A 16,058-nucleotide genomic window follows, 5' to 3' on the forward strand; every position below is an offset into this window, starting at 1 on the left:
GACTGGAGATATTGTGTGTTGAAAAAATAAAAAAGCGCTCTTCTCGAAGGAAGAACAATTGACAATTGGTGCAGAAAATTTGGTAAGATCGCGGAACCACTTGCTCAGTTAACTAAGAAGAAGAAAAAAAAATATTTAGAGTTAACAAATCCATCATGAGCTTCTGTATTCAAAATACATTGAGGGCTTAAATTAATGAGAAAATGACCTCAGTGGTATATGTAAATTATAAAGGATATTGTATGCCAGATGAGCCAATAGAACCAAACAAAGATGTCGTTGTAACAAACGGTTTACAAGAATTACCTTGGGATCTATACTTACCAGAAGATGCCGATGATGAAGATAGAGAAAACAATGAGAAATCGAAATCACCTACTCCTACTTCACCACCCAAGAAACTCAGTAAACTGGAAAAAAGAGAAGCTCGACAATTGAAAAAAGCGAATGCATCTAGAAGAAAGAAGTTACAGAGAGAACAAGAATTAGCGTCCAATGGAGTTGGTTCCAAAATACCCGAGTTTAAACCATTCATGGCCAAGCGGGAATTAAAATCATTATTTAATAGAATAGTTGAAGAGAAGTGTGAATCCGGAAAAACTGATTCCAAAATCTTACAATATCATTCAATTGCATTATATAAATCAGACTTAGAGTATATATTACCAGGTGAATGGCTTAACGATAATAATATTTCATTAATTTATGAATTAATCATACAGATGTTTATCAAATCTGGGAGAAAATTTTCCAACCAGATTCAAATTCTATTTCCTTCAGTTATCCAATTATTAATGCATTTTCCTGGTGATGTCGAAGGTTTGTTACCAGTTGACGATTTGAAGAAACTGAAACTTATATTTCTTCCACTTAATTTCCTTGATGAACTAGACGTGGATTTAGAAGATGATAATAACGGAGACCATTGGGCACTTGGGGTATTATCATTACTAGATAACACTTTGTATGTTTATGACTCGATGCAAATTGACGACGATGAATCAACGGATGCTCAATTGAAGAACCTAGCACAGAAACTTCAAGATTGCCATTCGTTTGTAAATGGAAAGATTAAAATACAAATGCTAAATTGTGATCAGCAACAGAATTTTGATGATTGCGGTATTTATGTGATTATGATTAGTTGTTATTTGATTAACCAGTTGTTATTTCATGATGAGATAAGTTTGGATATAAAAAATGTCAAATTTAATCCTTTAGACGCAAGATTGTATATTATGAAATTAGTATCTAGACTAATTAGAGAATAGACTTACCCCTAAAAAAAACGACAACACCAGAAAATATAACTAACTGAAGTACTTTTCTAAAAGCAACTCTGTCATTTTGTTAGAAAGTGTGACTGCTTTAACTTCATTTTGTAAGTCTGCGATATTCTCTTGTAAAGTAGCAATTTCTTTGGAGGAGTCTTCAACTGGTTGATGTGAAAATACTTCTTCACCAGCATCATATGTGATACCGTATCTACCCAAGTCTAATGCAACAATAACACCAATAAATGTACTATTCAAATCATGAATGTCATCCAGTGAATCACTCTCAGAATACCCTAACAATTGAAATAATTTTGACTTGGAAATTTGTGTTGAACTAGTTAAAATCATGAAAAAGTTCTTCATATCTATAATTAACTTCAAATAAACAATGAATGATGGGCCATAACTTCCATCGGTGGTTCTACATGAAACAGGGAAATTATACTCCAAGTTTGCCAACATTTCTTTCACGAATGAATGATTTTCCAAGCAAGCTTTGGCTTGACTAAAATTGCATTTGGATAATGGAATCATCACTTGGGTGTAAAATTTGTACTCGAAGCTATCGGGATCTTCGCCCAATAAGTCAACCAACACATCATCTCTCCCAATTCCCAGTAACGTCAATGAATTGAATGGTTTCAAGAATATTGATGCAATTCCAAACATCACCAATAAGTTCGTCTTGAGAATAGCAAGATCACCTGTGAGAAGATCAATTGGCTCTTTTTGATGCAAGAAATACTCCACGAATTCATCATAAAACTCAACAAACTTGAACTGCTTGAACATTAATGTCAAATGCAAAAACTTTATACTCCAGTAATACTGTGTTTCTATATCTGAGGAAGAAAACAAGGTTTCATTTTTTTGATAGTAGGCTGTTGTTTTAGAATATATTTGATTCATTGGCTTGTACGAATTACTGGTTATTGTAACTTTGTTGTATTTCCCAGAATTAAACAGGGAGGATGTTCTGCGTGATTCGAGATCTTCATTTGGAAACCAAATCAATGAAAATTTATTCAAAACATACTGGTAAAACAAAAACTCCATGTATCTATTCTCAATAAACTTCTCCTTTGTTTTTGGCTGAGACGAAAAGTCCACTAATGATAGATAGTTGTTTAATAATACCAATCCTTCTTCGTAACTTCCTTGAACTGCAGTTATGATGATTGCTCTCTTTATCTTACCAAACAAGGCAGCTGAAAGTACAGGAGATAATGCCTCCATTGCTTGATCAAGAGCACGCCTCATGTCATGATCTAGTTGTAATAAGTACGCTTCATTCAATGAACGCGTGTTTGATACCCATTCGTGGCTGCATTCTTCTACCGACACACCTTGGTTGGATAAAAACTGTAACAATGATTCAGCAAGTGGATGTACAACTTCATATCGTTTCATGAGCTGAAAACTTCTAGTAGCGATTTCAACCAAATCATGGGGAGTATCAGTAGACGAGTTTAATTGGGTAAATTTGTTGAACGAATAAGCTAGTTGATTAATCGCCAAATATTCCACATCAAATTTATCCGTCATTTTGTCAGTACTGAACAAGTGTTGTGTAGGGAAGAATAAGTTGTTGATGCTTGATTTGAATTTGGTGTTGACGAGTTTACTTGATTTTTTTTCTTCCCTCTGTCTCTATCTCTCCCTCTTCTCTCTACCTACCCTTGTGTATTCGTAAGGATTATACATAATAAAAATTCATAGTATCAACTTTTTACACTAACGATAAATTCGTTGTTATAAATTAATTACTATCTGATTCTATTAACCGTGGTAATTGGGAATTGTATAAATCGTAAACGACTCGTGACAAAATACTCTACCATTGTTGACTACAAAATTGTCAGACTCGTCAGGTAGGATGAAATAATATCATACAATACTTGAGCTACTGCCCAAGTGAACGGTATCCATGTGCTCATAGTCAAAGAACCAGCTTGATATATTGCAGCAAGTATTATTCCTATAATCGCACCACCAATGAACCCTTTCAGTAGACCGGCAAACACATATAGAATGATGATAAAGATGCATGTTGCTAAACCACTTGCCCCAAACTCCAAATTGTGTCTATATTTATTCATAAAACTACTTGCTGCTGCCATAAGCCCCACTATCCCATATAGACTACCCGATAATAGCAAAGACCAGAACACCGTGAATCGCCAAATATCCCATGAATAGTATAAAAATGAGTTTAAATAAGAACTTCGACTTGGTCCGATGGGCCAAAACAATGAAGGGAAACTAGGTACAATATAACCTATAGGTACATTAGTAGAACTGATAAAAATGGCCATGATGAGTTGTTGGGTTGTAATGAAATTCTGAAAGGTGTGGTTGGCTTGCTTCATTCATTTAACAGTTCCTACGAAATTCTGTTGTGTCGCATCATCAACAAAGTATTCCACGACATTTGGTGTTTCTACAATGTCGTTTTCCTCGCAGTCTCAACATGTTAACGAAAAGAAAAAGAAAAAATTGTTGTTCCAGTATTTTCAATCGCCACCTTCAATCAACAAAAACTTTTGAACTACCAAAATTCAATTGAAACAAACTAAAAGATACTAGACAGTTAAACTTTTTTTCCCCAGTCATATAGGTTTTATATCAATTGAGTTTTTTTTTTTTTGTTGTTCATATCCATAACACATCATTATAAAGTAATCAATATAAAGAAATGTCAAGAAGATACGATTCTAGAACAACCATTTTTTCACCAGAAGGTAGATTGTACCAAGTTGAATATGCACAAGAAGCCATTTCCAATGCTGGTACAGCCATAGGTATTTTATCCTCCGAAGGTGTAGTATTAGCATGTGAAAAGAAAGTGACTTCTAAATTATTGGATGATGATGGATCTGCTGAGAAATTGTACATTATAAACGATCAAATGATCTGTGCTGTTGCTGGTATGACTGCAGACGCATCAATTCTTGTAAACAGTGCAAGAGTTAGAGCCCAACAATACTTGAAAACATATAATGAAGAAATCCCTTGTGAGATGTTGATTAATAGTGTGTGTGATATCAAACAAGGTTATACTCAACATGGTGGTTTGAGACCATTTGGTGTCAGTTTCCTTTATGCAGGTTATGATGACAGATATCAATTCCAATTATTCACTTCTAATCCTTCTGGTAATTACAGCGGTTGGAAGGCAACCAGTATTGGTGCCAATAATTCTGCTGCGCAAACCTTATTGAAGAAGGACTACAAGGACGATATGACTTTGAAGGATGCATGTGAATTGGCTATCAAGGTTTTATCTAAAACAATGGATGCTTCAAATATTAATAGTGAAAAATTAGAATTTGCTACTTTGAGTTTGGGCAAAAATGGAAAAGTTTTACACAAGATTTGGAACGACAAGGATATTGATATTCTAATTAAGGCATCTGGTGTATTGAACGAAAAGAATACTGATGATGAGTAGAGGTTTTATTATTCTTTAGATAAATAGCACATATAAATTACATACAATTGGATTAAACCCCAATACAATGAACTAAGAAAAAGAAAATAAGCAACACTAGGAATCCAGATCAATCACGTGAATTGTCGGAGATAAGTCCACTTTATAACCAAAGGCTAAAAGTGGGATTTTTCTCTCCAACTCATTAAAGTTGCTCTCATGCAATTTTTTTTAGATCAAAAAAATAAAAAAAAAAAGAGAAAGCAGACTACCTTCATTAACTAGTTACAATATCAATTGAGATACCAAATGGATTTGATTTCGTTAGGATTGACTCCCAGGAGGTCGAAAAAGATTTTAAGACTTGTTAACAACAACAGAATTTCACTTACGATAAAAAATGAATTTGAAAAACTCAATTCGTTTACAAAATCCTTCCTTGCTAATCAGTTAGCAGCTGAAGAACAATTGAAAGGGAAAGTAAATGATACTTTATTGGAAGCGTTTGAGGAATTGTATTACTTGTTTGACTGTGAGAATTTCAAATTTGAAAAAGTAAGCTATGTAAGCTTGACAAAATTGAAGGCTCTTTATAAGAAAGTCAATGGACTCAATGATGTGACTACTACTGCAGAGGAGGACAATCTTTCCAAGACAATTATGGATATTATTCAAAAGTACATTATTTTAACTACCACTTTAAAGAATTCTGATAGTTTGATCTACAAAACTTTGGTGTTGAAAAGCCAATATGTATATTGGGAATCTGTCAACAATTCTACAGTAAACAAGTTAATATATTTTGTTCAGTCATCACCATTTAGATTTTACAATTCTGCCCTTGAAATATTCAATAAAACCAAGAAACTTTTGGAAGATAATGTGTATCAAGTTACCAATCACTCTATAGGCACAGAAGAAGATAACTATATTTATTATTCCTGGAAAGTTGTCAAAAATCTTTCTCGTGCTATTTATAGTACATTCTCAAAGGCTTTGCATCAAGACACTCCGTCTATTGGGTTTTTGAGTATTGAGAGAAACTCGATCCAATGGTACTTAAATGCTATCAAGTTTGTTATCAAATTCCCTGTTACTGTTGTAAGCAAAGATGTGCATTTGAAGTTGAGACAGATTAAATATGAAATCAAACATAACATCAGTAATATTGACATATTAATTAAGTGCAACCCCGATGATTATTTGTCTTCTTTGATGGATATCTTGGATATTGACAAAGATAGTTCTAATCAAGTTTTGCAAGCAATTGATAATACAATTAAATTTGATCAAAAGTCTTACACTGAAACAGCAGAGCCTTCATTTGCTGTTAGGTATTGGGTAGTTATTGCGTTTATTATTTTCTATGGACCATCTCAGAGTAGAAAAATTTATACCAATAGAGATGAAATAATTCATTGGATTAAATATAATGGCATTGAACCTGTAGTTGGATTTTTTAAAAATTGGGTGGTGAGACCATTATACGATATGTTGGACATATTAAGAAGCGATAGTGACATTACTATAACTACAAAGGACTCATTGAAATCTGATGTTGGTTCGTTGGAGAATATGGTTTACGAATTTGCAAAAGATAATCATATTGAAACCACACCCGTACAAGTTAGTCAAGATGTTAAGAATGGCGATTTGAAAATTATCATGTCTAGATACGAAGATGAAATCAAATCCCCTATCAAATACTTGATTTCTGGATCCTTGTTGCGTTTGATTTTGATCCAAATACAGAAGGGTAAAGTTGATGGAGCTGTTGCTATCAATGGTATTGACAAATTATTGAAGTCACAGCAGTTGGTGTTTGGAATTGTTTCCATCAGTCCATCTATTTACATTTTGTACCAATTGTACCAATATTTAACTGCGGACAAGCCAATTGTATTGAATGGGAAACAATTGAACATCATTTGTTTGAAATGTTTAAACAACATAGAAAATTTATTAATTTTATTGGAATCAGAACAACATTCAAATTATGAAGGTGAGTTATTAATTGAGATTATAAATCTTTTGGTGTGTTCCAATGCTCTTATCCCACTGGAATTGAAAGACGATTGGGTTGATGATTTGAATGCATTGAATGATAGTCAATACAATATTGCTACTAAATTAGATTTGATTCGTAAGATATGGAATATGTATGGACCGTACTTTAGATAAATTTATAACTACGTATATGTTTGTATAACGGTTTATTTATTGAATATTTCTTCTACTCTAACTAACTAAGGTTTGTTCAACAATAATGGCATTACCGGTAGCTGGGACCATAATCTAGATTACCTATTTTAGTTGGTGCACTACCGCGCGACCATTCTATACAGGGCGGGTTCAAAGACATGCTCCCAACAACAATAATAAATGCTTCGAACAAAGAAAAACAGGAAGAAGAAGAAGAAGAAGAAGAAAAAATATTCAACTTTAGAGCCAACTTTGATTACATTCTCCAAACTTTTTATCCAAAAAAATAAACAAATCAAAATAAAAAGAAAAACACCAAGATGAATCTTATGGATATATTGTCAAAGGATCCACCATCCTCATTATATAGTCAGGATATCGACCAACAAATTGACAGCAATAATAATAGTACTAGTGTTAACAGTAACTCACACGATATCGTCGATAGAATTTCCGCTGGAAATGGTATCGCTGATACTCATAATCAAAGTCAGACAGCTACAGCAAAAAATGAGGTGATTTTCTTACCAACAACGTTAACTGAATTACAAGAGTCATTGATTGAATTGGTATTACATTTGTTTAGTTCGGAGTTACTTAATGAAGTACGAGCCAAGAAATTGAAAACCAGTATTGATAACTTACTTGAATCATCGAATGTCATCAACGATAGTAACAATAACATTAACAATAGTTCTAAAGAAGATAAGATATCTTTATGTTTTGAACAATTAGCTATCATCGAAAACCATCCATCTTTGATCATTGACCATTTCATTCCCAAGAAAATTTTACTACTGGAAACAATTGAACGTCAACTCAATATGAGTGGAAAAGTACAACTTTTTAACCGAATTGTTGATACTTTGATTAAAGAACACAAACCTGATGGTTATAGGATCATTGTTGTTTCCAATAACGTTAAGGAATTAGAACTTTTAGAAGGGGTCATTCTTGGAAAGACATTATATTATACAAACTCAAGTAGTGCAAAGTTATACGACGATAAGAAACCTATTCCAAATTTGAAAGATTCCTCGAGTTATAAATTATTTATAAACTTAATATCATCACAACAGTTGTATAACAATTATGTTGCCACAACTAATAGTTCCAACGACAATGACAATGATAAAGATGATAGCTATGATTTTATTCTTTCGTTTGATTCAAAATTAGATACCAGCGTTCCTAGTATTGAAATGCTTAGATCTAAGAGTGATAAGCCATGTCCAGTTTTAATCCCTGTTCCTGTTTTTTCGTTGCAGCAAATCATTTCACAATATTTCCCAGAACCGCCAGTTCTGAATTTTACTGATTTACATGGTAACAATGGCAGCCCATTGTATAAATGGAAAGTAAAGTGTATAAATACATTAGCAGTGAACTTGTTTAATTTGAGAGAGTTGTCTGCTGACTTTTTTGTGGAAAATTATGGAACCAATATGAGTAAATTTGTCGAATTGTTAAAGGATAATCCAAAGAAATTGTCAGAGTCTTTAGAGAAATATAATGACGAATTGGCATTGCTGTTTTCTGATGAAAAATTGATTAAAAAATTGAATTCATTTTACTCGCTTGGCGGCAATGGTGGATTTGATCAAATCGATGTTGCAGATTACCATATATTTAAATCACGCTTAGCTGAGTCGTTACATGCCAAATTATCTGATTTAGAAAAGAAGTCGCTTGGTATGGAAAAAGGAATACACGAGAAACGCAAACATGAAACTTCAAGACAAGGTCACTATGATGATGATGAGGATTTGATTGCTCAAAATTATAGAAAACTTCAGAAATTGAATGAAGATGCCAATTTTTCTGAACGTAAATTGGGACGTATAGATAATGATTTAACTAAGAAACAAGAAAAGTGTACTGAGATTGATAATCAGTTGGAAAAATTACAAGAAATTAAAGATAGTGAAGTGACCGAGGAGGAGCTCATTGCTCAGACCAAAGCATTAAATGACTTAAAGGAAGAACTTGATAAAATGCAACAAGAATATGATAAAATACACGAAGAGTCTGAAACAACTAGAGAGAAATATCAGACTTCTTCTAATCAAGCTTTGCAATTATCGCAAAGATTGGGTAACTTGAAGCAACAGAACGAAAAATTAGAACAAAAAATATCAGGGCCTGGCTTGAGTCAATTACCCGAATTAATTAACAAGGATACATTGATAGGTTATGAGACCAAATTAAACAGGCTTAAAATGGAAAACCGATTTATTCAACTGTTTTTCCAAGCTAGAATTGATAAGTTATATCAAGAAAGGCAACAATTGGTTGATAATTCCGGATCTAGTAGTAGACCAAGTAATCGTATAAGTCGAGCATCCACTCCAATGTAAATAGGAAAAATAGTTAACGAATCCTATGAGTTATTAATTGTGTAGTGTAATAGAAAGAGTATTATTTGTTGTTGTTGTAGATGATGAGCAAAGGGGCGGATGATATGCAAAAACGTTAATCTGGTGCGTATTTCAAAGGAGGGATGGAATGTGGAGATTTTCTTTTCATACAAAACATGATCTTCCCCCACCCCCTCCCCTCCAATGCATGGTTAATGTGATGTAGCCACACACATGTAAGCAATTCTGTCTGTCTAATAAGAGAATCATGGGAGTACTACACTGACGAGTCTTCGAGACTATGAGATCTGCTAGTTTCTTTTTGACGGTTATGTTATTGACATCCTGTGAATGGCACAAAAATCACCAAGGATTATCCGAAATTCCCATGAGACAAATAAAAATAGAACAATAGACTCTGTAAAAAAAAAAAGAATTAACCAACAAAACTCAACAAGAAAAAAAACTAGAACACCAACTCTATCAATCCTTTTTCTTTTTGTTTTTGTTGTTGTTCTTTTTAAACTGTATTCATTCATTTTCATTCATTAGCAATGGTTGATTTGACATCGTTTGAAATCCCTCGAAATTTAGAGGAATTTCAATTATTTGTTCTACAAGTTTATTTTAATCTCAAGTTATGGTTCTTCTCCACATACTACCCCGACACATACACTAGCACTGCAAGTTTTGAAACCATAGCATGGGGACTGGTTAGATTACTTAGAGATGTTTTTGTTGTTTCTTTTGTTTACTCCCAATTAGTTAAACTTTATAGATATATTAGAGGTTATGGAATTTTTGAATGTCTTAGACAAGTCTATAATAATGTCAGTTCGTCAATATCATCCAAAGTCATGTCATTGCCACCAATCAAAGCTAAAATTGACAAAGAATTACAATCAACAATTTTAAAAATGGAACAAGAAATCATGAAGAATGATGATGAATTGTTGCAATTTCCAAATATACCAGAGGATGGAATTGCCAAGGATGAAATATCACAAGAGTTGGACAAATTGAAAACTTTAAAACATTCCGATTGGATGAATGGTCGAGTCAGTGGTGCCGTTTATCATGGAGGTGACGAATTGTTAAAGTTACAAGTAGACGCATATGATAAATACTCTGTAGCAAATCAATTACATCCAGATGTGTTTCCAGGTGTTCGTAAAATGGAAGCCGAAGTGGTGCATATGGTTTTGGATATTTTCAATGCACCTTCTACAGGTTGTGGTGCCACAACTTCAGGTGGTACTGAATCCTTGTTGTTAACTGGGTTAGCTGCTAGAGAGTATGGAAGAAAATACCGAGGTATCACTCAACCTGAAGTGATTGCCCCCGTTACTATTCATGCAGGTATCGAAAAGGCATGTTTTTATTTTGGTATGAAACTACATAGAGTCGATTTGGATCCAGTTACCTATCAGGTTGACGTGAAGAAAGTTGAAAGATTAATCAATAGTAACACTGTATTGTTGTGCGGCTCGGCACCAAACTACCCTCATGGTATCATTGATGATTTCCAAGCATTGTCTGATTTGGCTGTTAAGTATAACATTCCGTTACATGTAGATGCATGTTTGGGGTCTTTTATTGTTTCGTTTTTAGAAAGATCAAAAGTTCACAAGGATAAGAAACTACCATTGTTTGATTTTAGATTACCAGGGGTTACATCAATTTCATGTGATACTCACAAGTACGGTTTTGCACCAAAGGGCTCTTCAATAATTATGTACCGAGATCCTAAATTACGTGAATGTCAATACTATATTTCAAGTGATTGGACTGGTGGAATGTATGGTTCTCCAACATTAGCAGGATCTAGACCTGGTGCATTAGTTGTGGGATGTTGGGCTACATTGATTAATATTGGTAAGGATGGATACACTAAATTCTGTTATGATATTGTGCTGGCAGCGATGAAACTTAAAAGTGCAATTAAAGAGAATCCATCATTAGCTAAATATTTAGAAATCATTGGTGATCCAATTGGATCAGTTGTTGCTTTTAAAGTCCGTTTAGATCAAGAAGATCACTTGAGTATTTATGAAATCAGTGATTTATTAAGTAAAAAAGGCTGGCATTTTTCTACATTACAAAATCCTTCAGCATTACATTTTGCCATTACCAGATTAACTGTGCCAGTGATTGACCAATTGATTGAAGATTTGGCTGGATGCACTGAAGAAGCTGTAAGAATTGCTGAAGAGCAGAGGAATGGCAATATCAAAAAGAAACAAAGTGACACTGCTGCTTTGTATGGTATTGCTGGTAGTGTTCATACTGCTGGGCTAGCTGATAGATTAATAGCAGCATTCTTAGATACTTTGTATAAAATTTAGATACAAACTAATTCCTAAATTGTATATGTATACTTGTATTTATCTGTTGATCGTGTGCCTTTATTTTTTTTTAGATTTCCTGGTTACCAAGTCGTTGCAAAATATTCAAGGATTGTATGGTGGTAACACATACAAACGCAACGCGCGGTAAAAATCGCCTAAATTGTAGAAAACAAAAAGAAAAAATTGTAATGACAGATAAATGCATTGATAAGATCTTTGACTCTTTTTCTATTTTTTTTTTCTATTTTATTATTTTGATTTACAATCCAAAATAATAGTTGATAATTACAGCTGACTAGTAAATCATTATCTATCCATTCCCTAATCCTTCTTTTTCTTATAGGATACCAACACTGATTGTCTTTATTTGTACCATATTGATATGACGACGTGTCCTTCAACGGTTTCATTCATATCGAGCACTTTTAGTACAATATCAATAGTAAGTTGGATATTTGCTCAACTCCCACAAATTATAAAGAATTACACCAATAAATCTTCTGAAGGTATATCTCCAGGTTTTTTGTTATTATGGTTTATGGGTGATTTCCTAAGTTTCACCAGTTGTTTAGTCAATATTGATACAGTATTAAAGTTCCAGTTGTATATTAGTGTATTTTTTCTTTGTAATGATATTGCTTTATGTTTCCAATACTATCATTATAATTATGTTCATACAAGGTACACTTCTGTTGAAATGGATGAAACTCAAAATGAAAGGCGAGTAGATGACAATGACGGGGAAGAACTCCCGAAGACACCTATGGATAATGAAGACGTTTCATTATATCAGGGACAAGATATTCACAGGATAAGTCATGCACAGAATATAGAACATAGTACTAGTGAAGATTACGTAACGTCGTCTCCGAGTAGTTATGACTCAACTAATGAAGAGGGAGGTAGAAACATTAGTACTAGTGGTAGTGGAATTATTAAAAAATCTATAGTTGGTACTATGTTGCAAGCTGGAAAAGCTGTTGCGATGCCACTTTCAAGCACGGCAACAACAGTTATCACCTCGTCAGATTCACATGATTCTTTAGGTTTATTCTTAGCTTGGGGAGGCACTGTGCTATATTGTTTATCAAGATGTCCTCAATTATATAAAAACTACAAACGAAAATCTGTTGAAGGCATTTCACCGTTGTTATTTGGTGCTGCTTTATTAGGAAATCTCACTTATACATTATCCATCCTACTGAGCTGTGAATTTTTTGAAGGTGGAGCAGTACAACATGAATTCATAATCAAAGAATTACCTTATATTTTAGGTAGTTCAGGTACCGTTGTATTTGATATTGCTTATTTTGTTCAAAAGTATATGTATAGCAATAACTCCAGAACTACAAGGGGTACGAATACTATGGTTATGGAGAGTTGGGATGATATTGAGAGTCGCCATTCAAATAGATCTTGATCAAATATAGATTATATAATTAATTATAGACAATTCAGTATTTATTTCTAAGTATCTTGGTTGCCAAAACTATTAAACTTTTGGTATGTGATGCACGACTAGTTGAAAAAGAAAAAAATCTCTCCACTAAGGAACGGAAAAAATATAAGCAACAAATTTCCTCTTCTTTCTTTTTTTCTCTCTCTCTCAATCATAGCCCGTACATACTTTCATCCATAACAAGAATGGTAGTTAATATTGCAATTTCAACTGAATCTAGAAGAACCGTATTGAGAAAGCTTGGTATTTTTGGTTCCATAGCTATTGGATTATTTATTGTTGGTAAAAAACATATAGCATATCAAAAACAAGCACGTCATGATAAAGAATCTGATTCAAGTATAAAACATGAAATTAATCAACAAGAAGAAGAATTTGGTTATGTTACTAAAAGAAGAGGATTCCCATTAACTAATCCAAATTTGGATTATACTTCACCTGATAGACAATCAAAATATGTTGGTAGTGGAGATGCATTTAGTTCGAGAAGACAAGGAGATAGATTATCCTTATTCCAGGTTATTAAAGCAAAATGGCTCTCTGATGAAGCTGAAGAAAGCAAATATTATACACCTAGTAGAGAAGATAAACTTGACAAATAAGTTACAGTTGTGTATTAAAAGAGTGAGAGAGAGAATGTGTGTGGTTTGAGTTTGTTGTAATTGTAAATAGTAATAATACAGATATTTAACGTAATTAACTAAATCTATTCATTGATCAAATCGTTGAACGCAATCTCGTAGATGAGATTTGATTTGATAAATTTATCAAGGCACCAACCACATAAGAAATTATCTTGAAGTTCCTGTAAAATCATAATGATGTTTGATTTAACCTGATCATCTTGATTAAATAAATTCAAAAGCAACAATTCAATACCTTTGTTTTTATCAAAAATGGTAAGGTTACCCCCATGAGCTGAAGAAGATTGTAGACTCGTTGATGAGTTTGGAGGAATCAAATAAGTAACTAATAAGAATATTTCTAACGATCTCCCACTAATTAAGAACTTCAAAATATTAAACCAGATTTCTCTCTCATTGACTTTATTATTGGTGGTTACTGAACTTAAACTTTGTAAATGATAATGTAAATCAATCATCAAGTTTAACTCATTAGATAGGTTGGGTAATAATAGATTATACACCAACTTCTCGTTGTATAACAAGTCTTGGAATTTTTTAGAAATTAATTGATAACAAGAAATTTCGAGTAATTTGTTCGTATCACTTGCCCAGTAGTAACCAATTCCATCCAATAATAAAATAAGATCTCTATTGTTTGGAGCCAAGTTATTGTTGAAATTCTTAGAACTCAATAAAATTCGTATAATCTCATTGATGTGTCTTCTAAAAATCAATTGAATAGTTGTTAAATCATCATTATAATTGAACAAAGACAATTGTAAATTGGATAAAAACTTGGCATCTTCAGCAATGATGGAATTCTTAAACTCGATTGTGCTTTGTGGTAATTGAGAACTTAAAATAAACTCATTTGCATCCAAATCATACATCAAGTCCCATAATTTGTCATTTTGTTTAAAGAAAGGGTTTATTGTACCAGCAATAAACGAATCACATTCTTCTAGTAAGTCAATCTTGGAAACATCAATCATGGGAAATACATTGTAGTTTGTTAAAATCCCACTTAATATACCTCCACCGGTGATAATTTTCAACACCAACAAAATATGATCAATGATATAACCAGAAGAGTTTTCATAACTCAAGAATATAATCTTCTTACCAGTTAAAATTGCATTGATCAAGATAATAATCGGCGGAGTTTGTAACCCATATATAGTCAATTCGTTATTTAGCACAGTGGATGTTAATTTAGCTTGTAAAATATTGATCAAATTAGGTTTGAAATTCAAATCAGTAGGGTTTAAATAGTCACCAATAGTATCGGGCAAATCCAACAAAGGTATTTTAATAGGAATATTCATTTTATTAAACGTAATCACGGAATTGAAACTCAAATCCTTTCTGATGAATAAATCTTCATTTATAAGATTATCTTTGTTTATTCCCAATAGTTTATTCCTGAATGCTTCATCGTAATAAATCTTATCATTTATAGGTAAATCCAAAATCGAAGTAATCAACAATTTCTTGATAATTGACACAGATGATTCATCACCATTGGAGATCTTGAAATTCTTGTCATTAATAGCACGAAATAATTCTTTTAAATACTCAATGTTGTTCTCACTAAAATATAAATCCAAACATATCAACAACAAAGGTTTAAAATTCTTGAAGTAAGGCAATTTGGTTATTATAGATATGGATTTGATTCTCGAGCCACGTTTAAACTCGTCATTCTTCTGATTATTAACAATTGTATATAAATAATATGGATCTTCTTCGCAACAGCTCTTATCGTAAAGATATTGAAATTCACCATTATGGGTGTTTCGATGTAATAAAAACAAGGTATAATCTTCTGACCGTTTATGAATTTGATCAGGTAACATCAATTCAGGTAAAAAATATAGTTTTTCGAGCCCTGGCAAATTGCTTGGATATTGATAAACCAAGGATGGCCCTTTATCAATGTGAAACTCGGCTGTGACAATGTATTCGATGTTCTTCATTTGGACAGTAGTTTATTTGTGGCAAACGTGAAGGTAATTGATAAGCCCTAGGATGTTGAACTAGTATTGTATATGTTGTCAATATCAAAAAAAAAGAAAAATCAATTACAATTATACTCTCAGGTTTTTTTTTTTTTCTTTTGTTTTTAATGCGTCTTTTTTTTTTCTTACAACCACAACAGGGACTTCACAGAGAAAAAAAAAATGGTTGTCTACTTTACTGTACAATCGTGTCACATGGAATGTTATAACAAAATTTTTCTTTATTGAATCCTGCATTTTGGTGTTGTTAATTAAAAGTATCCAAGCCGCGTAATTTTGTTTCAAATACCGCGTTCTGATTTTTGTCCCAATGTTTTATTAGTTCATTCTAGCCTTGTTTT

The 16,058-nt window shown here is 32.8% G+C and overlaps 10 protein-coding genes across 10 annotated transcripts; 7 read left to right on the top strand and 3 right to left on the bottom strand. All coding sequences in view use genetic code 12, as the record gives it.

Annotated features, from left to right (window-relative positions):
- Positions 1–203: 203 nt before the first annotated feature.
- Positions 204–1,271, top strand: ULP1 (Ulp1p; the record flags this gene model as incomplete). Its single annotated transcript, XM_002548125.1, has 1 exon — positions 204–1,271. One exon carries the CDS (start codon positions 204–206, stop codon positions 1,269–1,271), a length of 1,068 nt encoding a protein of 355 aa, XP_002548171.1.
- Positions 1,272–1,310: 39 nt separating this feature from the next.
- Positions 1,311–2,822, bottom strand: CTRG_02469 (uncharacterized protein; the record flags this gene model as incomplete). The annotated part of the gene is made up of 1 exon (XM_002548126.1): positions 1,311–2,822. The coding sequence occupies one exon, from the start codon at positions 2,820–2,822 to the stop codon at positions 1,311–1,313; it is 1,512 nt and encodes a 503-aa protein (XP_002548172.1).
- Positions 2,823–3,124: 302 nt separating this feature from the next.
- On the bottom strand, positions 3,125–3,646 carry CTRG_02470 (uncharacterized protein; the record flags this gene model as incomplete). Its single annotated transcript, XM_002548127.1, has 1 exon — positions 3,125–3,646. One exon carries the CDS (start codon positions 3,644–3,646, stop codon positions 3,125–3,127), a length of 522 nt encoding a protein of 173 aa, XP_002548173.1.
- A 326-nt stretch (positions 3,647–3,972) lies between these two features.
- PRE9 (proteasome core particle subunit alpha 3) lies at positions 3,973–4,728 on the top strand (the record flags this gene model as incomplete). The annotated part of the gene is made up of 1 exon (XM_002548128.1): positions 3,973–4,728. One exon carries the CDS (start codon positions 3,973–3,975, stop codon positions 4,726–4,728), a length of 756 nt encoding a protein of 251 aa, XP_002548174.1.
- Positions 4,729–5,016: 288 nt separating this feature from the next.
- Positions 5,017–6,888, top strand: CTRG_02472 (uncharacterized protein; the record flags this gene model as incomplete). Its single annotated transcript, XM_002548129.1, has 1 exon — positions 5,017–6,888. The coding sequence occupies one exon, from the start codon at positions 5,017–5,019 to the stop codon at positions 6,886–6,888; it is 1,872 nt and encodes a 623-aa protein (XP_002548175.1).
- A 341-nt stretch (positions 6,889–7,229) lies between these two features.
- On the top strand, positions 7,230–9,266 carry CTRG_02473 (uncharacterized protein; the record flags this gene model as incomplete). The annotated part of the gene is made up of 1 exon (XM_002548130.1): positions 7,230–9,266. One exon carries the CDS (start codon positions 7,230–7,232, stop codon positions 9,264–9,266), a length of 2,037 nt encoding a protein of 678 aa, XP_002548176.1.
- A 554-nt stretch (positions 9,267–9,820) lies between these two features.
- Positions 9,821–11,611, top strand: CTRG_02474 (sphinganine-1-phosphate aldolase; the record flags this gene model as incomplete). The annotated part of the gene is made up of 1 exon (XM_002548131.1): positions 9,821–11,611. The coding sequence occupies one exon, from the start codon at positions 9,821–9,823 to the stop codon at positions 11,609–11,611; it is 1,791 nt and encodes a 596-aa protein (XP_002548177.1).
- Positions 11,612–11,996: 385 nt separating this feature from the next.
- Positions 11,997–13,034, top strand: CTRG_02475 (uncharacterized protein; the record flags this gene model as incomplete). Its single annotated transcript, XM_002548132.1, has 1 exon — positions 11,997–13,034. The coding sequence occupies one exon, from the start codon at positions 11,997–11,999 to the stop codon at positions 13,032–13,034; it is 1,038 nt and encodes a 345-aa protein (XP_002548178.1).
- Positions 13,035–13,258: 224 nt separating this feature from the next.
- CTRG_02476 (uncharacterized protein) lies at positions 13,259–13,675 on the top strand (the record flags this gene model as incomplete). Its single annotated transcript, XM_002548133.1, has 1 exon — positions 13,259–13,675. The coding sequence occupies one exon, from the start codon at positions 13,259–13,261 to the stop codon at positions 13,673–13,675; it is 417 nt and encodes a 138-aa protein (XP_002548179.1).
- Positions 13,676–13,779: 104 nt separating this feature from the next.
- MEA1 (Mea1p) lies at positions 13,780–15,675 on the bottom strand (the record flags this gene model as incomplete). Its single annotated transcript, XM_002548134.1, has 1 exon — positions 13,780–15,675. One exon carries the CDS (start codon positions 15,673–15,675, stop codon positions 13,780–13,782), a length of 1,896 nt encoding a protein of 631 aa, XP_002548180.1.
- Between the last annotated feature and the right edge of the window lie 383 nt (positions 15,676–16,058).

This window comes from Candida tropicalis (assembly GCF_000006335.3).
Source record: "Candida tropicalis MYA-3404 genomic scaffold supercont3.3, whole genome shotgun sequence".
In the NCBI taxonomy this organism is placed as follows: Eukaryota; Fungi; Ascomycota; class Pichiomycetes; order Serinales; family Debaryomycetaceae; genus Candida; species Candida tropicalis.